The following is a 25,469-nucleotide window of genomic DNA, read 5'->3' on the forward strand; positions in this document are numbered from 1 at the left end:
AAAAAAAACCTACCCTCTTAGACTCATTGCTTCCACTGCATCAATGGGTTTTCCCTAATATGGCCTCAGGGTTGTTTGAGAAGCAAAACAGACAAAAAACAGCAAAGACATTTTTCCACAAAGCCAGAAAGCTGCCTTCATCCACAAGCAAATCAGCCATCTATCGAGCTTCATGCTTGGAAGACACTTTGTGCAGGATGTTGAAGGCAGCACAGACCAATCATTATGACACCCATTCTTTGCTCCCCTGGATCTCAAGTCATCCACAATGGGTTGTTGATTGTATGGAAAACACCAGAACAATTATGCCCTCTGTTTTGGTGGCAGTGCAGCTTTTTAAAGTGCAATCCTCTATAATGGCCTCATTATTGTTATTCTTGGAGCAGGCCTCAGGAGGAAGAAGTGGCTGCTTGCAGTACGTCATTATTTCGTAAATTTTCGATTAGCTCATCACGCTGTCTCCTGGCAAACAGAATCATAGCTAATTAAAAGTGAGTGAGCGTTCTTGCTTGTGACTTAAAAGGTAGCACTCGATAGACTGTTAATATAAAAAGAAATGGCCAAAAAAAAGGAGGATTAGCGCTGTTACCCTGGTAACCCAAACTTCCATCTGCGAGGGAACAATGAACTTGTGTTCCTTCACCACCTATGCTTAAAAAACAGAAAGCAGGGAAGTGAGTGAACTGAAAGGACAAGACCCTTTTTAACAACAAAGTGGAATTCAGGTCTAATAGGCTCTTTGGTGCGAGCTGTTAGGCGAGACCACTGGGGGATAGAGGACCACAGAGGTCAATGTGCAAGACTGTTTCATCAATGTGTTGACTTAGACACAAAATAAAAGGAAAATTTAGTTATTTTCTGAGAACTGTAAAAAAAATGGATTGTTTAAAACAGTAAATAAGTAAACAACTCACATTTGTTTAATTTGATTGACTACACAGGTACATGCATTTATGTTTTGTTTCTCCAAGACACAAATATACAAAATAACTCCAGGAAAAAAAAAAAAAAAAACTTTTCTATATAAAAAAATGGATAATTCATTCAATAATTGCCATGGCTACACATGCAAAAAATCTAAATTACATGAAAAAAAAAATAAAGAAAGTCACCAAAAAATGTAATGTCAGCTTGATGCCCTTTTCAATGGGAAACTAATTTGCATTTCTTATTTAAATTATTATTTTTTAGTTGAACAATACAGTTCTAGGCTTTTCTGAGCGTCTAAGTTAAAGAAGAACACTGCAGGACCAGAATGATCCACGACTGCAGATTAAGTGTCTGTGTTTCTCTTTGGGTTTTATGTCCCTTATTACAGCTGCAGTGCGCCTGCTCACATTAATCTAATTTATGGCCAAGGCCAGCATAACAGCAGTACAGGTTAATGAATTTGGCATTACTAATTAAATGTTATTGAGGGATAACTATGAATCCTGAGGTTGGGATAGACATCCGAACGAGGGGACAAAGGATGTGACAGAGGACTTTTCCGCACTTTGTTCTCATGTCTTTCTGGGCCGTACGTTCACAACAAGTGAAACAGCAGTCAGAAGTGAAGGTGAAGGCAGCACGGCACTTGAGGTGAGACAGAGGACAGCATTGTTTCAGTCCAATGACCTAAGTTGAGTAAGCGAAGAGCTAAAGTGATTTGCTGCGTTCTTCTGTTCAGCATTGCTGTATGGTATGACCTTTTTCACACAACAGTTGCTAACCAATTACTTGAGTCACTTAGTCCATTTTCTGTACCTTCTTCTTCTTCTTCTTAATGAGGGGAATTAAGTTAAGTCTCTAGGATGACAATCTTAGCTACATTAAGGCAAAGGGAGGGTGCACCCTCCACAAACAACTAGTTTATCACAAGACCATATATAGACAAACATTCTAAATCCTATTATCAAATTAGAACTGCAATCAACCTGTCTCACCTAATTTTGGAGGGGGGGGTCGAGTCAACTCAAGCACAAGGAGGGCATGAAACTCAGAACAGAAGGTCTCAGTTGGGATTAAACCCTGGTTTACCCATGGAAAAAAAAAATTGAAAGAAAGTGTAAATATAGAAGTAAGGATAAGAACCATTCAAATCAATCAATTTGCTAATTAAACATTTTCTGCTTCCAACATAAATCTGTTCTAAACATGGATGTTAATTTTGCTGCATTTGAAACATGGACTTTCTCCACAAGAAAATTATGTAAAATCTGCTTGATTTTCAAAATACAATTCTTTTTTCATCTTTGCATTTTACTTTCCAGAAATATAATCTAAAAGTCCTGTCAGGTATACAGTGAAAGACTGTAAGACTGAAAGATCAACTGTTTAAAAAGTGTTCCAAGTGGTCTAAAAATTATGATTATGCTGTTTTTAGCAAAAATCAAGCAAACCTGTGTTGTTTTTCAGGACATAGTTTCTGCAGAGCGGCAGGAGTTCATTCGAAATATGTCCCTAAGTTGTGGCGCACAGTAAGCCTGCCCCCACTTCCTGTCATCCATCAGTTTACACTCTCTCCCACCAACCCCAACCTAACATTAGTGCAGGAGCTTTCCAGCTGTACAGTTTTGAGCCAGATGCAAGCTTGGTTAAGGAAAATTAATGCTTTCAGATATGGATCTGTTTTTTTCTGGAAGTGGATGCATCAGAGTTAGAGCCGGGCAGGGAGCTTGTGGCTTGCCGTAGTAGCTTTTGCGTCATATCTATAAGCTTTTTCCAACAGCATTTTTTTCGTCTGCTCCTGATTTGCAATCATTTTAATAAAGAAATACTCAGAAATGCAATATGGGTTTTTAACTTTTCAGCAACTCTAAAAATCATGTTTAAACCAAGCCGAAAATATAACTCTTGTGCCTAAGCCTGAGCGTCGGTGTTCAGGGCTGATCTATTTCTTTATCCTTATCTAACAAAAAACAACTTGTCTAATTTCATGGTTCAAAGTTGTTTGGCTGCAGACATTAGATTAGTTTAATCTTACTTTGATTATCCAATTGTATAAGAAAACCCAGGATAGAAAAAGTACACTCTGTGGTTTGAACAAACATGTTAGTTACATATTATGTGCAACTCTAGATAATTCAGAATATCAATATCAAATGGCTTTCTGCCAAAGTCTGTTGAAAAATAAAAAAGAGGTAAACTTTGAATTGTAAGAGTCTTTAATTCTGCTCAAAATATGAACAAAAAAAATAAAGGGAAAAGTGTAACAACTCTTAAATATAATAAAAAAAGAAAAGAATCCATAATCCTTGTTTTCAGGCTGACAAAATGGGAATATCTTGCAAAACAAACGAAACAACTAGCCAGCAAACTTACTAATTATTAACTAATCTGAGTTCTTCTGTTTGACGATTTTAGAGGGGAAGGTTACTGCAAGTGAAAAGATAAGCTCAAACACTTTAAAGAACAAAAAAATCTACAAAAGAAGTCAGCAATACGTGATAAGACTATAATGAATGCCTTTTGATTTAATTGGTTTAGAAAGCATTTAAGGGTTAATTAAATATCCTTGTCATCCAGAAGGCAGATTTTAAACTCAACAAGTTTAATTTGGTGAATAGATCACTGTGACATTTTGACACTTGCTTTAATAGCAGCGTACATAATTTCTCCCTTTTTTATGCATATTGTTATCAGCTTGTTTAGACCTAATTCTTTTCTGCCACTCTTCTTCTCCCTCTGTTACACTCTCAGCAAAGCCATACACTTGTCTGTCTGACATACTCTCCCCAAGAGCTAAGCCTTTGAATTTAGATTTCAATTATCATGTTAGTTTTGTGATTAGACTTTAGTCCTTCAGGAATCAGACCTCTCTGCTCCTCTCTATTCCACTTCCCGTGCAATCACAACCCATCTGATGAATTGCGCATATAATTACGGAAGTTATTGAATATGCAGATCACTGCTGACTCTTGGTCTGCAGTTCATAACGCTTCAGATCTAACTGTAAACTTGTCAAACAAGTAGTCTGATAAAACTGGCTGTGGTGATGAGAAACACTCAAAATGCAACATTTATTTGAGAAAACAAAGGCTAAAAAAAGTTACTTTTGAATGTGAGTGAGTCTCTGCAAGGTGTTGTGTATAGCTGGTACAACACAGTAAAGACTTGTGTGGGAGATCACAACACCTGTAGTTTCTCAAGAATCAAGTGAAATAAAATATTTCCCATATGTTGCAGTATGTTGCTGGCAAAGATTCACTCGCCATCCCATGATGCAACTCCTTTGAGATTCTCAAGAAAAGGGAGTGAAGCACTTAACAGGCACACCCACAGGAGGGGCATGTGGGAAATGTCGAAACTTTTGCTTTTAGAGTGTGGTCTTAAACTTCACTTGTAGGCCAGAGATACAATCCGGTTTGTTTTTTAAGATCACTAAACGATTTTGCACTAAAGACCCAACCAACTCAAGTTTGACACACAATTGTGAATACAAGGAAGGGGGAGAAACCAGGTCCTATATTTTTAGTTTGTTCGGTAGTGACGTAACTTCCATTTATAGCTCGGTTGCCTTCGCTGGGGACTGCCCTGCTGACACCACAGAGAACGGTTTATGGACCTTAGAAAAGTTATGAAGTTTTCACTACAACTTCACATTAAGCTCTACGTTTGACATGAAATCAAATACCTTAATATGTATTTAAAATATATTATCCCTGTTTACAAAAAAAATCTTTAATGAGGTTCAAAAACTTCATTTTTACTATTAGGTAGACAGGATTGAATCTTGTGTGTTTATAAATATGTAAAATGTGGGGACTATAAAGATATTCTTAGCGTATTAGTTTGTGTGTTATATTATAGAGTGGTCTTCAGAGTGAAAAGGTGAATTATTTACTGATTGGGATGAGGAAATTTCCCTGCCCTTTTGGGAATGGTGTGCTGCAAGTGTAGCGACCTTTGTCAAGTCCCTTTCATTGTTTGCAGACTGGTTTCGTACTCTACTGGCTGTGAAGCACACATCTGCTACCTTTAGCGCAGTGGGGAGCAGATACTGTACAGTTTGGCACATGTGTGAGCAGAAGGGCTCCTCAGCTTACCCTGTCACACAGCTACTCTCCTCTTGTCAAATATTTGTCTGTCCTTCACTCTCTGTTTGCCCTCCATTCCTTTTGCTTTGTTTATTGAAATCTATATCAGGTAAATTGATGAAGTTTCCAGAAAGTTTGTTGCACAACATCTACATGTTTTTTTTCTTTCAAATGGATCTTTTGTTCTACTGTGAGTTTGAATTTTCAAACATTAAATTTATCTTTAGATAATTCTTGCATTTTATCATTTTGATGATTTTTTTAATATATATATATATTTTTTTAAGTTTAATAAAGTGTATAAAGAAACATCTGTTTAAAGCCTTATTGGGTTGATTTTTCTGAATACCTGATTTAGTCCTTTTTTTGTAGGAATGATGCCACAGTTGAAATGGTAGAGTAGTTTGAGATTACTAATTATTTCCTGCTATCCCAGTGAGTAAAGTGAGGTGAATTTGGCTGAGCACCACGCTGAGCTGAGGCCGAGCATAATGAGCGCAGTAGCAGGGAACCACAACAGAGTCACGGAAGAACCAGAGGGCCCGAGCCGAGCCAACACACAAGCATGCACACTAACACAAACACACACGAGAGTCCCGCCGCACACTTACAGGCTTTTTAAGAAAGCAACTTATTTAATGATTTTATTTTGCCATGCTTTCATGATGCCTTTGTTGTTTGATGTGTGATTCCTGCTATACAACACAAAAGCAAATATAATGCTTCGTTTGTCATTTACACAACGCAAGAGTCACTCAAGTGTGTTGGGGCTATCTCTTTGACATGCACACATGTGCTTTGCCAGGACAAATGAAGCAAAGAGCTGAAGCTATGTCTGTAGAAAGCAATGGTTAGCATGAGGCCCGATGTGTCAGTCAGCGTTTATCCATTGCGGTGTCCACTTCCCTGGTGTAGGAATGCAGGACATTTATTCCATTTGACCGTATCTGTCAGCTTTCTGATTTTATTAGAGCAATGTTTCACATTCATTTACTCAGGTTCTCTCTGTTATGCTCAACGAATGAATCCGTTTTAGCATTGCTAAAACAGGCGCTTGTACTTGTCTTCCCTGAACCAAAATTTTTGGCAATTACTCAGATCAGTGGCTGAGACTTCGGGTTTTGCTCTCCAGATCTTCTTTTATTTTTTCCTGTATCACCTGTCAATCATGCTTGGTAACTTTTCCTCCCTTTCACACAGAGCTGGGTGCCAGCCATTCATTTAGTACTTCACTTTTGCTTGGGTTCTTCCTATTGAACCTGTCAGAAAGACACACACTGTCGACCATGCTTTCTATTCAGCCTTGGTAAATTAATTGGTTTCAGTGGTTTAAATCAGCAATCAATGTCAGTTTCCCAACATAATAAGACTTAATCATAAATCTTTGAGGTGCGGCTTGCTTGACCCCTATTCATCATGGCTCAGCTAGATGGCCTCCATCTGGGTGGAGCAAATTAACTACCCCTGTTTTGATTTTCCAATAGGCATTTGTCATATGAAACATGGCTACTCTTTACTCACCCTAAATCTCCTCTATAGACATTTTTGAAGTTTTTTAAAAATGTTCCAGCCTAGAGGCAAGTAAGAGAAAAGCACAGTTATTGTATGGATATGCACAAAAAGTCCCAATGTATTCTGTAAATTAATGTAAACTAAAATTTAAATTATACAAGTATGAAGGAGGCTGACAAAAAACACGTGTTCCTCCTGTTGTGCAAACTCCAAATTTCTTGTAACTGCTTTAAATTCTGGAAAATTCTAAATAATCGTGCTCTGGAGACCAAAGTGAAATAAACAAAAAGTCCTTTAGTTTCTCAAGTTTTGGTTAATTAGGAGTGGTGCGCTAAGAAAAATCAAAACAAAACACAATAAAGCTGGGTACAATGAGCTGCTCCATGTGGTGACAACTTCACCATAAAAAAGAACACTTTAATTTACTTCAGTACGCTTTCACACAGAGCTGACCAAACTCCCTAAGATTGGAAAAATATAACAGCAAGCGTAATGCGTGAAATGAATATCTAATAGGAAGAAAAAAATCAAGAAAAATTTGTTTTTGTGTAACTTCTCATTATTATTCCGTTTCCATCTTTTGCTATTCATGCGTCTTTAGGTTTGCTTGGAGAAGGTTTTTTTAATACACAGGGCTTAGGCCACAAATTCACTTTACTTCTGATGATCCGTCCTGTCTGTTTTTATGCTGTATTGAGTCGCACCAGAGTTCATTTGCAAGTGAGCAAAGTTTACTTGTTGAGTCAGCATCATAGAATAATAAGATGGGAGTCAGATGAAGTCTGTTGTCACTTTACATAAAGATTTATACAGGACTCATTTGAAGTCAATAATCCAACATCGTCAAAATTTTGACCTATGAAATCAATGGACTCTTTGTCTCCAAAATTGAGCAATTTTGTGAGACAAACTCATATCTGTTGATATAAAATCCATTTTATAGTGTAAGATTGGACGGTGCAATGTGAAGTGAATTGTCATCCCCCACTTAAGAATACTTGTAATCTTTAATTAAATAAAACAAAATAATGTATAAAAGTTTACCCAGTTCTATTATTTAAAAAATGTGAGTGAAACATGATTAAAACAGAAATAATTCCATCCATCCGTCTTCAGTATCAGCTGAATCCCTTTCAGAGTCAGGGGGTTGCTGGAGCCAACCCAGCTACTGCTGGGCGTACAGTCTGAACAGTACGTGTCCCAATACGTTTTAACCAATGGTAGCTCCAGCCACCAGATTAGACCGGAATTTACTTTCAATCTGCAAACCAAATGCCTCTTTTACAGATCTGAGATTTTTTTTCCCAACCCCTTGTGGGACAACTTTTCCTCTTATTCACTTTCAATTGCAGCAACTGTTATTGCAGTGCATTTTTCAGTCCATTGAAGAACTTACCCTTTAAATGCTAGAATAAACTTGGCTTGAATAGAGCTTTGTTGAACATTTTACAAAAGGGGGCCTATAGTCTATATTTCATCTGTCACCGTTGCTTTTCTTCCTCTCAACAATGCCTAATTCTTTCCCTGAAAATTTCAGGTTCCACGAACAGAAGATTTTTTTGTATTATTATGTCTCTGCCAAATTCCAGTCTCTGCTCTGCTTCTCCTGCTCACAAAGGACTTGTAACTTACTGTCAACTATGAGGAAAGCCACAAAGCTCCACTGTTGCTCATCAAATAGGGTTGTGTCTGCTGGTAGCTAGACTTGCTGTGAGATTCGCAAGATCAAGTGTTGCAGAGGCAACAGAAGAGTCTGTTTGAAGTCAGCAGGCACAGCGACGGAACAACTAAAAAAGAACACCAAATAAAAGAAAACATCTCGCTTAAGTTGTTGTTTTGGAACGGTCAGCGTCTGCTGATGTGTGTTTTCCCTTAAGTGGAAGACTTGTACCATCTTCCTCTAGTGGATAATCTTCCAGAGAAAAAGACCAGCAGTGAATTTTTCCTCTTTTTTTTTGGCTTTCATTTTTGAAAATATACACATGAGTAAACTTCTGTGTGTCCTGAGGAACTGAGAGGCTGTTATACCATCAAGCATGGAGCTCGAGCATTGGGATCAGAAAAAAAGGGGGCCAGTGGCACAGGGGACAGAAGGCAGAGGAGAGGAGGGGGATGAAGAAGAGGAAAGACTCAGTCGTGAGAGCTCATCGACCCTTCCCGATTAGACAGACAGGGACACTTAAGCACTCTCACACCTGCAGCAGCCTTCGCCGCTGCTGGAGGGGCGGGGGCAACGACACCAGACATGTTGTCACTGCAACTGCGCAAGTGTTCCGAATGAGACACAGTTCTTTTAGCACCACATTATTTCAAATAATTTACCCTGCAAATTATCAGTGCTCTGCTCAATATGTAAAGTGCTGCTCTTCAGGTGGCTCACTTAATTTGCTCTGGGTGGCTATCATTTGAGGGTGGATTTGAGCTGGGGTAACTGTGGTTGTTTCTAATGGAGGAGGTATCAGGAGAGAATGTGAAGTGAGGATGAAGTACCACCGTAATTAAGTTGACTTTTTGCAGGGGAAGGTCAACAATTATGGTGGAACAATTTAAACAAATTCATTTAAATTCAAACTCCCCTGTCTCTTTAGATATTTCGGGGGGAGAGAAAAATCAGTACTACCTCAGTCATTTGCTATATTTTAATATCATTATGTGTAATTACTTTGTCTGCTAATTCTGAAGACATTTAAATCAGTTCACCGTGTCAAACTGAGGAAGCTCACTTTTTTCTGATTGATTTTGGCTTGAAAGAGCAGAAATTCTACAATAGACAACTGTGTGGGTAAATACACGCAGTACATGTGAGGGAGAAAAAAACAGTAAGAGCGCACACTACTGTCTTTTTTATGACTCGATTATGTTTCCAGTGTTCTGGCTGCTGCACAGCGTGCCACAATCACAATGGAAGGTAATAATTTAATTGTGCTAAACGGTGGATTCGGTGTCAAAGCTCCTCCAGCTGGGAGCTGTCAGGTAGTAATATCTCATTATGGCAGGTGAAGAACCCAGAGGAACCCTACTAACACACCTGTTAGAACACGAAGAACCCCTGAAGGGAAATTCACAGATGATTTTCCCACTGTGTGACAAGCCCCTTTTTTTTTCCTTTTTTCTTGTATGCACGCACACACAACCCTGTTTAGTTTATTGTAGGCTTCACAATACATGGAGTGTTTTGTGTGGTACGCAAAGTACAAACAGAAAAACTATTTATTAAGCATAATTTGCAAATAAAAACGTTTGCATACATTCTCCTCAAAGCAGGATTTTGTCCGAGTTTTCTTTCTTACTATAAAAAGTGGAGATTTAAGAAACATTTTGCAAAAAAGATCAAACACATACTTGATCACACGAATGATCATTCAGTTACGCTTGAGGAGAATAAGAATGGCCAGGACTCATTGATGTCAAATCTTCAAAATGTAACCACTTTTTTTTTTGCACACTGAAAAGATTCTCTTTTCATTTTGCCAAGCTTTTCTTCGACTTCTTTTGCAAAATAGTACTTCCAGTTGCATCAATAGCAGCTTTAATTGGCTCTATTGAAAAGTCAAACTTGTTTAACTGTTTATGCTTTTTTATTTGGCATACACAGAAATAAAAGGTAAAACTTTATCTATGATAATATTTATTTATTGACAGCATGTGATCAAAATCCAAAAGACATCTTCAACAAGTGGTTGGGGCGGTGTGGTGGGGGAGACAGTGGTGTGGAGTTACTTACCCCCATTGTCTATAAAAGGTAAACGGTGTGACGGAGCAGATACAGCGGGTGAAAGTCGGTCAGACCCTTTTATGATGAAAGAGGAAATGGGATCGCTGGGAACACATGGCCCAGCAGTCACAAGACCCCTGAAATTAGCAGCGCACAACACCCCTCTAATGCTCACCAATTAAGCTGAGGTTGTTTTGCACCGTGATGAAACATTATCTCGGGGAACAATTCATGACTCAAAGCATTCCTGGCCATGTGAGTCCGTGTCCAGAGAACTCAAGTCCTAATCCTTCTAATGTGCGCAATATTGTCAGCTATTTATAAACCGGATCACTTTTCTGTCTGACCCTTCCCTCATGTCTGCTTCAAGTCTTCAAAGTGACTCGGCTTTGTCTTTAAGGAAGAAGGCAAGAGGGCACTTTCTGTCGGCTTTTCCTCTGCGTATTGTGCACGAAGCAGAGCAGAATGTCAAGAATTTATGAGCTACCGTTCCCCTTTTTCACCGTATTCTCAGTGTTTAGAACGTGAGAGTTTGTTTTTCAGAGATTCAATTATTAATGCAAGTAAGGTTATTTCAAGAATACACTGCAGCTGTACAAAGAAGGCTGATTTTTGTTTGCAGACGGTGAGACCCATAAACAGCGCTCCTCCCAAAAAATATGATCGAATTTCACACAGCTCTCACATGCAGCCGAATTCTGCTCTCTAGTTTGCATTTCGTCAAAAGTCTTTGTCGTGTCTGCACCCATCCGATGCACAGATCCCCTCTTTAGATCTTCAGGATGTGAGATCCCCCACTTTAAATATGAGGAGTAAAATACAGTACGCTTGCCCTCAGATATTTTCAGAGTTACTGCCACACTTCCCCCCTTTCCCTTTCAATAATATGAGGCAGTATTGTATGGGTCTTGTCAGAAACTGGGGGGTGGGGCGGAAGGATTTCTCTGCTCCCTTTAGCTGCCTGAGCGCAGCCCTCCCAGCTCCGCTAATAAATTATTAACTCCTGCTGACAAATACTGTTATGGAGCCTGCTGCAGATCTGTTGCATTCTTTAACAAGATTGCTGTAGACACATGTTACAGGAGGATGGAGTCTCCGCTGCTGCTCCCTCCTTTCTTTTCTTCTCTGTCTATCCTGTTCTCTCACTCACGCCTCAGCAGCTTGACTGATGGCTGGAGACCAAAGTAAAAGTGCCTGAGAGACTGAATATTTTAGTGGTTAAAATAATACCACTTGATTTACTGTGTTGTACAAAAGCAGTGCTTTGTTTCACTCTCACACTCCATTGAAGACGAGGCGCTTGTTGCGCTTCAGGCTCAGCCTTTTTGGGTGCATGAATAAAAAATCGTCCCACTCCCACCACTCCATTGCTCTCCCGTATGCTGCTTACCATGACATGCATGCTCTGAACTCTGCTCCGACTCTTGATTTTCAATTAACACTACACAACTCGGAGCTCATGTTCTGTTTGATATAATTGCAGGAAACAATTTAATGGCTGATTAAAATTGAGGGCCAAGTCCCACTAAAAACACAGCCGACAACACTTCTGCGCGCCCAGGCTGAAAGGCTGCAGAGAGGCAGACGCATAGGTGATCAAGCAGGGGGTCCACACTCATGATCTGCCTCCTGATTTAACAAATGTTTCTACATCTGCCGATCCACGATAGATCAACCAAAGCAGGAGTTCTGAGTCGCCGCAGAAAAGCAGAAAAGAAAAATGTAATTGGATATACTTTTTCAGGTGAACATTTCCAAATGATTAAATTTGCTCCCAAATAATTTCATATTTTCACTGGCAGGAATTCTTTCCACACACCTCATATCTTTTTGAGGTTCTTGGCTGGATTAAAATGTTATTAAAAAACAAACAAAAAAAGGTTACGCGGCCTTTATCTCGTCTTGTCTGCATACTGCATCTTGAACAAATGTCAGGAAAGATGGGAGTTCTGCTCCAACAACAACTTCTAAATCAAAGCCGCAAACTCTTCTATTTATAAGAGACTGGAAATATGTCTTTATACTCTTTTTTTCATTTTATACATCTTCCTCCTCTGTTGTAGTTCATCATCGTAGCTGCTTTTTGTACTCTGATTTACCTTTTTTAAGGTAGTTCCTCCAAAAGAGTTTTACCTCAATTGTAACTGATGACAATTCACTGATGTTTGTGCACAGATAAGCATCTCAAATTTCCTTGAGTAAGACCGTGAACCGTCACTTCCAGAGACCTTGTTTGGCAACGTGTCCTTTCTTATGTGGGATGTATCTTTGCCTATCTAGCAGTGCCTGGCTCTCAGCGCAAGGACACCAACGCACCACCCTCTGCTTTTCAACCTTGAAACCCCCCCTCTACCCTTCTCTGCACGTTCTCCCTCAACAAGCTGAGGGTGAATGTAAAGTGCTGTCACACTGACCCCTGTGGATAGAGCAGGAGAACGGGGCAGATGGTGATCAGTGATGAAATGTAGAAGAGCGTGCAGGCGGAGGACTTCATGCCACCAAATGTTTGCTCTTGTCCGGCTCGTGCACAGAAAGATATGCATTCGCTCGTCCTCCTTAGAAGATTGCTCCACAAGTAGACACAGTTTTTTTAGGAAACAAAATCCTCCAATTGAGAAGAGTAAACAGAGCAGGAAAAAGCAGATTTGGAATAAAACATGCCCAAACTCCTCCTCTCCTCTTCACATCATAGGAAGGCCATGTTATCCTCTTATTTTTTTATTTTAGTACCAAATGCATAATTAGATTTGCTGGCACTGTGTTTAATTTCATTCATTGTAACACACAGCATGAGTGCAGCCTCATTAATTGTGAGAAGAAGTGAAATTGGTTGCTTAAATTGTACTACAAAAAGAGTTGAATTGAAAAAGGTGCGGAAAAAAATATGAAATTAGAATTAATATGAGTTTCCTTTGCACCTGATAATCACTTACACTCTTCACTGCAATATTCATGAAAGCACATGACAGTTCTGTGAATGCAGCCCACAGCTTTTGGTTTTTAAGCTGCTTAAGTGGGATTTGTTTGCCTTGGGGACCACTGTCGCTCCAAAATGTTAATAATTTCCTAATTGGGCTCATAGAATCAAAGGATGTAGAGATTTGCTTTTGTTTGTATTTGATTACTTCTGAGTAAGATTCTCTCTTACCAGGAATATTATGAAATATAATAAATAATATAATGAAGTCAGTTGAAAGACAAGACCAAATCAGCCTAAAAAGAAATAAATTACTTCAGGTACAGTGAAAATAAAAGATAAACATCAAAGATAAAAAGCAACCATCCCCTTTTATTCACAAACTTTTATAAAAAGCTTTATCAGATGATTTTTTGGTCAGAATTATTTCTACTTCCTGGCTTAGATTTATTTTAGATACCATCATTCATGTTAATTAAATCTAGACTTTAATAGTTGTTCTTGTTGGTTTTATCAGCGATTCTCACAAAATGTTAAGCCTTTTCTGTTCTCTTTGCTCCACAGCAGAGTCATGTCTTCTAAGCAGGCCACGTCTCCTTTTGCCTCTGTGGTTGATGGTGATGATGCCATGAGTCAGGAGCACTTGACCTGGGAGAAAGAGGAGAGTTCAGAGGCCCACGGCACACCGCAGCTCCCCCTGCACAGCCTGCTTCATGGAAAGGCCCCAGATGAAATGCAGCCTCTGAGCAGTGTACCAACAGAGAGCGACTGGGACAGCCTGATGTCAGCACAGCAGCGCATGGTGAGCAGGGATACCACCACACACAAAGAGAAACAAGCAGCAGCTTACAATCACATATTTACGTCCATCTCTGTGATAATTAGTGTGATATTGGACTCTAATAGTAAGTGGCATGGCCTTATTCAGTGTTAATATAGCTAAAAATTGAAAGAAATTATGTTTTTCATCTTTTGATTATGTGAAACCTATAGGAAGACCAGAAACCTAGTGGTAAATATCCGTATATGAGCTGTCACTGAAAGGATTATTTTATTAAAAAAAAAAAAAAAAAAAAGAGCTCATCAACTTCTTATGTCTGTTTTGCATCATTCTCAAAAGCGTCTCAACTTTGACCGTGCCGTGTGAAGTTTTTTTTTTTCTTGTTGCGTCTGAGCTACATCTGCAGTCAGAGCCCAGAGCTGCTTTGATATGTACAAAACAAGGAAGAGCACATGTTCTTGTGCTGTGTGGACATGGAAGACAGGTGGTTGTCAATGACAGACGGCTCTGCACTAAAGAGACCCAGAGGGCCTCTGAAGCAGCTCTATAGTCAGCCACTGGGAACTTCGACACTTCCAACTTTGCAGTGCAAGAATTATAAAAACACGCACATAGTTCCTGCAGCAAATTAATCCACATAAAGCTGACCGAACGCATTATTAGGGGCTGTGTGACAAATTATTATTCATAATTATCGTTGGTCAAAAATAAATTTATATTAGGTTAAGATTAATTTGAAAAAGCACACAAACTTTTGTGATTCAACATGTAAAGTTGGAGTGGAATATGTTACTATAGCGTACACATTCTACAAATATATTAATAAAAGATTAACAAAAATATTGTATAATGCCTACAAAAGGACTCATTGTTGATCATGACAGTAAATGCATCAGATTATGTGTGTTTGTTGGAGCACATTTCATTATATAGTTGTTGTGTTTTCATATAATAAACCAGATTCATAAAAAAAAAGAAAAAAAAGATGGATGACAACTGGGAATATTATTTAAAAAGGCGATAAAAAGAGAAGGCGACGGCATAAGGTGGAGGGAATCAGAGTGTTGTCTTTACTGATTAACGGACTCTATTGGCGTGCCATGTGTCTGTGTGGGCTGTGCCCTGAACTCACGCCAACTGATTAACCCAGCACTGTTCCACTCCCCTCAAGCGCTCTCCACTGTCTCTGCCGTGCTGCATAATCATCCAGCCCAAGGCAGGGAGGTGCCGCCCGGTCGTGCCACCCTGGCGCTTGGTACCAGACCACCCCACACTTCACTGCAAGTCTGCCTCGAGCTTGACATGCCACAAGGGGATGAGAAATTGGCACTGTCAACACTGCCGCTCAGTTGGCTTTTTCATTTAGAATTGTTGTCTCAGTTAAAGCTGTTTTCATTGAGTTTTTCCCATTATAGATGTTTATTCTCTTAACAATGTGTGGCGAGGTTTTAAATCAAAGGTAACTTTTTCAGGTTTAACGACCCCTGTCTGCTCTGCTGTCTTGTGCTTTCTCAGACTCGTCAAACCATAATTAACGCTACCTTCAGCAGGAATCGGGCCTCAGTCGCGGTCTGGGTACTGATTACACACTCTCATGTGCAGAGTATCCTCCTCCCTCCCATTCTTCTCTACCTTTTCCATCATGTTTGTGCATGGGGACCATTCGAGCAGTTAGCCAAAGACTGGACTCTTCGTTAAATACTAAACCATTCACGGGTTGGACCAAGAAAAAACAACAGCCAAAGACAGCACGCAGATTTACGAATGCTCCAGGCACTCAGCTGAGAATAGGTCTCCACCATAAAATGAACAAATTACACAGCAGTCACCCCCAACACAAATGCACTCTCAACAGTAATTTAAAAGATTATAGTAGGGATGTTTCTCTGTGTAGTCTGTTCAGATGAATAGTAAAGCTGTGGTGCATTATAGGTGTGCTTCATAAGAGTATACATCATCATTTCGTCCCAATTTTTCACTTGTCATATCAGCTGGCTTTGCTTAAAATACAGTTGCTCTATATAAAGACAGAAAGTAGCCATTTGGCACAGGCAAATCGCCCCTTGAGCTGCAAAACCCAGCAATCACTGCATTTAATTGAAGAACTGTCAAAAAGCTCAAAGGAGCTCCAACAGAGCACAGAAACACACTCATCATTTAATATACATCATGCCTTCCGTCTGAACCCTCTTCAACTTTTTTTTTTTTGTCTCTACAGGAGTCTGACAGCAACAAAGTATGCTCCTTGTACTCCTTTCGGAACAATTCCACCTCTCCACACAAGCCTGAGGAGGGGGCCCGGGAGCGAAGTGACTTGCTGAGCGGATCGGCGTTTGGAACTCCTGAGCGCCGCAAAGGAAGTCTGGCAGACGTGGTGGACACACTGAAGCAGAAGAAACTGGAGGAGATGACAAAGACAGAGCAAGACGGTATGACTCCCCCCTGAGTGTGCACTCGTGTGTTTTACGGAATGCCTACCTCTCCCAAAGTCTTCCCAGATATTCCCTCTTTCTTTGCACACTTCACTTTGCTTCCTGCTTGGCACACATTTCCTGACATTTCTCTGTCTCACAGACTCATATAAGCTGGGAACACTGACGTTACAGTATTTCCAGTTTGTTCTGAACCTTATCCAATGTGACAAAGACTGTGTGGCATAGCTCCTCAGCGTAAGTGTGGTCCTCATTCGCGCCAAGGAAAACTGACGATAAAACTCCCGGTGCTGAACTGACGCCAGGAACAGTTTTTTTTTCTCGACTCACAAAGGACTTTACAGTCATATGTTAGCAACTTGTAAAATATTCCAAAGCTTTCTCAAGGTTTTTGCATGTTTTATGTGCCTAATTAGTTCATCTTTAGTCAATGCAGTATAGTCCACGATAGGACTTTTAGGTCTATGTCATATCTGCACCTATTTCACCCAGTTTTCCACTCCCTGGTACAGCCTGCAGTCTATCAAGAGTATGCAGCAAAAAAACAAATATTTGAAAGAGCTGCTGAAACACATCCCCCTTCTTAATTAGGGCTGTAGTAATATAACTACATCCAATCAAATGTTAAACCCCCTTGGGAAAGCATGTGTCTCATTTAGTGTCTGGGGAGCTCTTAGCTTAAGCACTTCATCAGATGAATAAATTAGACCTCTGTTCGCCGAAAAATATTTTTGCCACTTCTTTTTTAAGTGTACATGTGGCGATCTTTGTATCACAGCATCAGAAGCCTCTTGCTAGATTGTCATTTGGTCCTGATATGATTGATCATTTGTGTCACTCAGATAATCTGGAAACCAGAGATCTTTTAGATGATTAACAAGAACAGGTAATAACACAAAAAGAAGACTTATTATAACATTCTGAATTACCAAAATTATAAAAAAAATTGCAAATGTGAATATTTGCAATTTTTTATGTAGAGAACTTATATTAAATGCCACAAACTGGGTGGTTGTATTTAAATTTTTGTATGCTTTTTTGTTCAAATTTTTATGTTTTTATCCGCATTTTTCTATGTTTGTCCATAATATTTCAGCTCTATAACCTCAGAAACAATATTACGTTAAAGTCCAGAAATTGGTGCTTCTTATTATTACAGTGCAACGCCTGTATTTTTGTTTCGGAGGGGATTTTTACAGCAACATTGTTAGTGCTCACAGTAGCATCAGTGGACATTATGATAATGAGCCCCAGCTGGTGAAGGCTGGTTTTCGCAGTAATTTAAATGGTCAAGTGCAGCTTGTAATCCAGGGCCGTATGCTAGCGCAGAGAGGGGAGAGTGCTTTGGAGAGCCATACAGCTGTTTTAATCTCCTGTTAATAATAGTGGCTCGGTCTGCCTCATGCGCCGTGTGTCATTGTAGCTAAAACACACTCCCTTGCTGAAGGAAATTAGTTTCTGAGGGGTGAGCACGGCAAAAGACAAGAGCCCCAGACAGTTCAGCGTGCTGTGTCCATGCTGCCAGAACCGGGGATGATCGTGTCCTGAGAACACTCGAAGAATAAGTTTCAGTGGTGAAGATCAGTAAAAGAAAAAATGCAACCCGCCAGAAGAGGAAAAAAAAAAATAAACCTTTGAGAACTCTTCTCCTCATCTCTGCTTTTTTAAGAGATGACGCTGAGAATTAAAGCAGGAATGCTCAAGAAAAACCCAAGAATGCAAGAGAAGACATTCGTCATCTTAATGATGTTTTATTGTGTCACAAGCAACAGAGGAGCTAAATTTAAAGCTTATTTATACATGACAACTGGTGTGTCTAATTTTACTGCTTCGGTTCATGTCTGGTCAGGATCACATGGTCCTCAATGAAGCTTGGCCATCTGCTGCCATTCTTCTGAGCCGTCTTGTCAGGTCAAGATAGTTCATTGTGCTCATGGTATGAAGATAAACAGGGATTTTGAAGAGGATGGAAAAAACAGTCTATTGTATCCTTAATTCACAGTACAGTGAACATACACACAGTAAAATGCACTATCAATGATAAAATTATCAGTCCTACTCCCAAGAGATTTTTTATTTTTTTTAAATTTATGGTCTTGTTTTGTTTTTTTTGATCCATAAATTAACTTTTAGGTACAAAAATGTGGATGTAAAAAAAAAAATAATTAATGGAAAGCAATCAATGTGATATCATTTTATGCATCCATTCGAGGAAGCGATGTACCGCCTTTTTGTTATTTACCGCAATAGCTATAAACCTGATAACAATACGGACATTATTGGAGGTATCATTCCTCTGTCCCTTCCTCTCTACATATGTACCCTTTCACCCTCTCTATCCAGCCACCCTTTCTCTCCATCGCTGCTCCTTAAAGTGCTTTAAGTGCTTGTGACTGTGCTAATGAATGAAAATGTCCTCCCAGCAGTGAGCACTGCATTTAGCTGAATAGTCACCTTTGCTGTAAAAGCTCTATTAGGCCCAGTTGCCAGCAGGGCTAACGATTGTGCCCCATGTTTATTTACTAGGTATTGTAAATGCATTATTTATGGATAAGCCTCCAGACAGCACTTGTCAAGAGATAAAATGTCAGTTTTAAGTATTGGGGTAAAAAGAAAAATAGCCACCATTATAAAAAGCCAAGGTGACCTTGCTTTGATTCACGTGCAATTAGAACTGTTTTATATAATGCACTAAAGCATTAATCAATACTGGCAAGTCAACACAGAAATACTTGTGTGTTGAGTCTTTATGATCGTCCCCAAGACAAGGACGAGTAATTGGGTTTCAGCCTCTTGTTGAAGCTTTTAGGCATTTTCTCGAGCTGTGTATCGACTTGTGGAGTCCGTGCCAAAAACTAGCAAGACGGAAAACGAACGTATCATGATCATTTGGTTTTACCACGCAAACTGATGAACAGGTGTACAAAAAAAAGAAAAAAACAACAATTTTATATAGTAAAAGGATTGTGAAGAAAAAAAGAGGATTTGTATTTTTAATTATTAGCATTTTTTTAATGATTAAGCTTCCTTCAATAGATATTTAATGCTGTCTCTCATTTGACAAAATAATATTTTTCATGAATATTAGGAATTCTAACACGTTCCCAGTAATTCTGTCTCAAACTGTCAAACTGTCTCGTCAAAATAGGTTTTAAGTCAAAAATACTAAAAAGGAATTTCAATTTTTGAGATTTTTTTTTTTTTTTTTTGCATCAGCTAGAGCAGATTCCGTAGATGCTTTAATAATGCTCAACACCTGGAGCCTTTTGACAGACTCATAGATAATTAGCTCCGCAACTAGGAGTCGCATACTACCAGAAAAGAAAAAGCTACAGTTGCTTTTTAATCCCAGGTTGACAGTTATTTAACAGCCTCTGAGAAAAGACTTCCACTTTCACCGGAGCAGGTAATGTCGGGACGGTGGCATAAAGCGGTGTAGCAGCAGGGTGTGCCTCTTGACTCACTGGTTTATACATGTAATTGTTTGTGGTTCCTCACTTCCACCAATTCCTCTCTGTGGCCCCCCTCCCCGTTTGTAAGTGCAGTCCCCTTGGCGAGTCTGTGTATTATCGCTGTATAATGACTGCGCAGTAAGTTGAGTATGGAGGAGTGATCTGTATTGTGCGAGAAGCCCCAGGTCATTATACGCTATTACAACATGCCATGTAATGAGATTCAGGGATGGCTGAAAGCTTGGGAAGAGAATAGGATCATCTCTAAGCCTCTGGTCTGATTAGCACTGATGAACTCTTGACTCTGTTGTCACACCCTTCCCTGTCAGTGTCACAGCTTATTCTGAGTACACTCCTGCGAGAAATTGGCTGCAGGTGCTGATTGCACAGATTTATTTTATCTCGTTTTTTTGCATATATTTAGTTTTTAGGATGCACTAATTAATTACAAAAACATATTTTAAGATTTTGTGCACTCTTTTATTTTCAGTAAATCTTGTTTGAGTCCTAAAAAAAAAGAAAAAGGTTGCCTTTCTACCTCCCCTTTAAGTTCCGCCCTTCTTGCTGCTCATCTCATCCCAGCTGCCATATCATCTGGTTCTGCTTTATCCCACCTAATTAATAGGAATCTTTGTTATAATGATCTGAGCATGAGCCTCAGTGCATGCATATGCAATGAGGGCTGGAAATCCAGTTGCCTTGGCTCCTGATTTTGAGACATTTTTGCACATTTCTTTGTGTGCCTCTGACTGCAGCATCCTTCCGGACAGTGTAAGGCCAGGACTCTGCTGTTAGGACATGCACACAGGCCAGACATCTGCCAAGCATATCCCCAGTGTGATGTTCCAACAACTTTGATAAGCTGTTGTTTCTTTCAGGAAATTTCAGCACGCTCTTTATCTTGATAATCTGTTTGATGAAATGGCCAATTTTGCTGTGTGTGTGTTCACACATGTATGTACAGTACGTTTCAGAGGGGGCCTTCCTGCATGTGTGTGTGTGTGTTGGCCTGTGGCGTGGTGCAGCAGCTCAGTGGAGCAGTGCTCTGCTCTGTCACTTTTGTTTGAATGGGTAATGCAGATGTGTTCAGGCTGAGGAGACATGAGCTGGAATCGCTTGTTAGGACACACGATCAAAAGTGGCTCAGTGCTCTCTGCCAATCAAGCCTCTTGTCACCCTGTGAAGGAGACGTTAAATAGATTTTCGGCTGCATGCCTCAGGCCGCCTGCCAACCTGACATGTGAACTTTCACAAAACCCAAAAAACGGCCCCTGACTCGGCCCGTTTTTATCTTTTTTTTTTGTCCTCTACCTTCTTTTCTTGTCTGTCTTACCTGATCTTAATCCACATTTTCCCCTCCTCCCATAAATTTCCTGCCCACCCTTTCTAACTCTCCAGTGATACAGTTGCTTCTCTGCCAGGTTGAGATCAGAGCCCACTCCTAAATGCAGTGGCACCAAGGGGGGAATAGTAAGCCCTGGGTGTCTGCCCCACCACTGAATTATGCATTTATTATCAGTTCCAAAACAGAGCCCTCACGTAAACAGGCCCACCCCTGTAGGGACCCAACACAGGTTTCATTTCACACAGCCTAAGATACAGATTTTGTTGCCCCTTTCAAAACGACGACCCCTTTCTGCTGTCCTGGTCGCTCAGATGACAAAACAAGCAGCTGCCTCTTCAATGTGCCATTCTTTGCATTCAAGATCACCTTCCTCACTTCTCATATTCCGATTAGTCAACAGTAGCAACTGCTGTGGAGCATTCCAGGGGCCATCTTCCTGGGTTTCAGCTGTTGAGCTTGTATCCCTACACCCAACGCTGCACAAAACTCCCATTGTGATGCCAACTTACTGGCTGCACAGGAGCCCCTTGATAGGAGGAAGCGGGTGTCTCTGAGTGACAAATCACCGCCAGGGTCACACAGAGCCTGGCTTGTCTTCTCATGGTCACTAATTCACATGTTGGCGTAGGTAAGCCTCATTTCTGAAGAATTCCTTTTAAAAAAAAACACGCATTGTGACATCACTACAGCCTTATCATGTAGAAAACAGCTATTCCGTCAGCAGGAGTCGTCATGACCCGACAGTTTTATGTTGCAGCATAGCTTTTGGACAGGAGACATTGATGCTTCTATATTTGTCATTAAGCTGTGTGGGCTGTGATACAGCACCCTTGTTAGGCAGTTAAACTTAAAGAAGAGTCAGTTATGAGGTTGTGGTGGTGGGGAGGGGGTGTTCAGGCAGTCAGAAATAGAAGGAACAAGGGCTATTCCAATATGGACTAAAAGGCGGAGTGAGGACACATATGTCTTGCAGTGACACTGAAATCTTGTGCCACACTTGTGTAGCTAAAGCTTTCAGATCCTGGACATTCACACAGATCTCTTGACAAAAGAGTCATCTGGCCAAGGATCAAAATAGTGTGAGTGGAACTCGCAGCCCGGTCACAGACACCCTCCGCGGCCCGCTAATGATTTCAGAGCACATTTCAAACCCTGCAAGTCGCATAGAGATCTGCCTTTACATAACCAGACATGACAACGTGCACACTTTTAACATAGTTGCATTGTTCCCCCCCTCCTTCAACAACAAGCATCTTCCATTACATTGTGATGAGCTGCTTCCTGAACAAAGAGACTATTTAATCACTATGTTTCCTCCCACTCTTTGTTTCTGCTTTGTACAGAAACATTACAAGGAGGCGTGATGGAGCTGTCAAAAGCAATGAGCAGAACTGTATTTTATTGCTGCAGTGAGGGTGGGTGCCAATGATGATAATCACCTGATGAATATCATCGCTGTCAGGAGGACCCATTTTTATGGCAATGCTGGACACTTAAACCTCACTTCCTTGAAAGGTGAATTCAAATGTTTAGGTTAAAACATTCTTTGTAACAAAAATCGACTTCTTTTTTTTTTTTTTCTTTTTGCAATGCTATCTTCAGCAGCGATCATCTGCTTCCTTCTTCTTTCTCATATTAGTTCTGGGTGGTTGGCACTTTGCTCAACAAAGCCTCTGCTGTAAGCCTGTTGTTTGCTTCCCCGTGGTGAGCTGGACCAACGAGCGGAGTCTCATGAGAAGCTAAATTCTCCATCTTTGCTCAGCAGGTTTCAGTCTGTATAGCTCCATACCGCTCAGACGGGCACTAGAACGAGAAATGCTGCCATTATTATAGCCGAACAACAGGACACTGAGACACTTGGCAGACGGCAAATGGATTTGGACTTCCTAAAAGTTAAGGAGTTTAACCTCCATAAATGCAACTTTATGATCCATTGTGCAGATGAGAGGCAAAAAAAACATTGCATATTCTTTCATTTTCCTACTTTATTTTAAATACAAAATAAGAAGTAACTTATTGATTGGAGTAAGAAAAGTGCAAAACAAATCTATTAAACAAAGATAATTTTCAAAAATTAGTTTAAACTGTTTATTTAGAAATGTCCCCTTTCCTTGTACCTGTAATCAACACTTTTCATATTTTTTGTTAACTAGTATGTCGGCTGTTTTATTTATTTATTTTTTATTATAAATACATATGAAGTTCATTAATTTAGCTGTGTTCAGTGGAAGCTGTCCAGCATTCCCAAAATAAAATTTCAATGTCTTCACTAGATGCATTCATGTGGATCCTATTAGTCTCTTTTTGTCCTCGTAGAGTCAGACACCCATTAATTTGCTAAATCACACTCAACTGCCATGATCAGAGTACTCTACGTTTTCCTCACATTAATTTAACATAGATGAATAAATGCGAATGTTTTTTGAGCATTGATTAGCAGGCAAGTTTATGTCTGACAGTAAAATTGCATAGTAAACCCCCCTCCCCAAAAAAATCTCCCCTATGTAAGGTACCCAGTAATTAAATCTTTGTGGAAAATTATTATAATTTATTACAGTGTGTGGACCGTAATGATTGCCAACATCAAATGGAAATTATAAATGAAATCGAGTCTACATGTTTCTGCTCTAAGTGTTCACCCCCCACGCACCCGAACGCCGATCTGATCTATTTTTATGTGTCCTTTTTTACTACCCAGGCCCTCCCTTTTTTATCTTTTTCCTCTGTGCCAACATACAAAGTAGCAATTGTGTTATTTTAACAATATTATCAATAAAAAATATAATATTGTCTCGTTAGTGATAAGACTCCCGAAATAATATTTCGAGGAAAGGCTGGAGAGAGAACGGGGGATATAAAGTTCATTTTGCCGTCCAAGCATTTAATGGTCTTAGTTCTTAAAAGTGACCTTGTGGGGTAGAAGGCAGAGCAGCACAGCAGCTTCTTCCAGCTGCACACATGGCATCCATCGGGGGCACAATCACGCACAGTCCCAACACCTCAGGCTCGGACATATGTTGAGTTTTATTTCATTCTTCTGACATTAATCCTGTTCACCAGCTGTTCAGCCAGCTGCCACTCTCCGGCTTAAGGGAAGATTGCAGTTTTGGGGGCGCTGAGTGTTGGTTTATTTTGGCTCCTTGTCTCCTCATCTCAAAGTTTTGATTGAGAGTTTCTTCTTTTTTTTCCCTACTTTCCAGGTTCCTTTGGCTGCCTTTTCCCTTTAATCTCTGTCTTTTGATGTCCTTGCTTTAGTTTGTAAAATTTGGAACAAGTCAGTTGAAAGATCACTGTTTTTTTTTTTTTTTTGGAATCCTCCTTGAAAAGAATAAAAGAAAGGAAATGCTTCAGTGAGAAATCACAGCTGTAAAATCCGTTCAACCTATGATGATCTAGCAGCATTTCATGAGGATTAGCGTGGACATGGCCTTAGCCTGTACAGTTATGATTATTGACATATTGGGGCTGACATATTTCACATTTATGGGCATTGTCTAGAAGCAAACGCAAGTGTTCTTAATGTCATTTCTGCTGAAGTACGGCTGGGCAGTCTACGAGCAAGGGCCGCAATGAATTGATCATTGCTCACTGCTCACTTTAATAATTCAAGCCTGATTGCCACAGAGTGCCGCAGTAAAATGGATTGGGACAGGTCACATGCTGCTCTGCTCAGGAGGTGAGGCCTCTCGGGGATGCTTAATTCATATATGCTTGATAGACACGTGTCCTATTTGGAAAGGTCATAGTGCTGCGTGCGCGTGTGGACAGCTCCTCAGAATGGGCAGGTCAGCTCAGCAGGATTAACGTCTTGGTCAGCCCAAATAGAGAAAAGGCGAGAGGCAAATACCAGAGCTTCCTGAAGTGAGAACAAACACTCTGAAAGTTGCCTGAGTATTGGAAATCTTTACTATTTTTCTTCTTTTTCTTCTTCACACGGTTATGTTTTGTGGCGACACACCATAAACTCCCCCAGACAGTACAGATGAGTGAACCCGCGCCACAGAATTAAGAAGGGCAACGTGATTAAATTTGCTAAGAGAAATTTGTCATCAACGACAAAAAAAAACGAGAAGCAAGAGTTTAAAGCTCAAACAACTCTGATTTTAACAGTTAATCCACTGTTAGGTCTTATCAAAGCTTTCCCAAAGCCTCAAACAGCTGATCATGAAAAGACCTTTGACTTATCAGGAAAAGAAATCGTCTGCTGACCTTTTAACCTGTTCCAAGACTGATTTGACAAAGAGGCTCAGGGAGGAATGGGCTAAAAAGGGAGAAAAAAAGAGCAAGTAGTTTCTTT

At 40.0% G+C, this 25,469-nt stretch overlaps 1 protein-coding gene across 2 annotated transcripts in view; it reads left to right on the forward strand.

Moving 5' to 3' along the window:
• Window positions 1-25,469, forward strand: part of sox6 (SRY-box transcription factor 6) — a 123,125-nt gene that overhangs the window by 29,804 nt on the left and 67,852 nt on the right. For both annotated transcript variants that reach the window (XM_024295627.2, XM_024295628.2), the window contains exons 4-5: window positions 13,727-13,964; window positions 16,162-16,372. In XM_024295627.2, the coding sequence (XP_024151395.1) occupies window positions 13,727-13,964; window positions 16,162-16,372 (449 nt within the window). The remainder of the gene's footprint in view (window positions 1-13,726; window positions 13,965-16,161; window positions 16,373-25,469) is intronic.

This window comes from Oryzias melastigma, linkage group LG3 (genome assembly GCF_002922805.2).
Source record: "Oryzias melastigma strain HK-1 linkage group LG3, ASM292280v2, whole genome shotgun sequence".
Taxonomy (NCBI): Eukaryota; Metazoa; Chordata; class Actinopteri; order Beloniformes; family Adrianichthyidae; genus Oryzias; species Oryzias melastigma.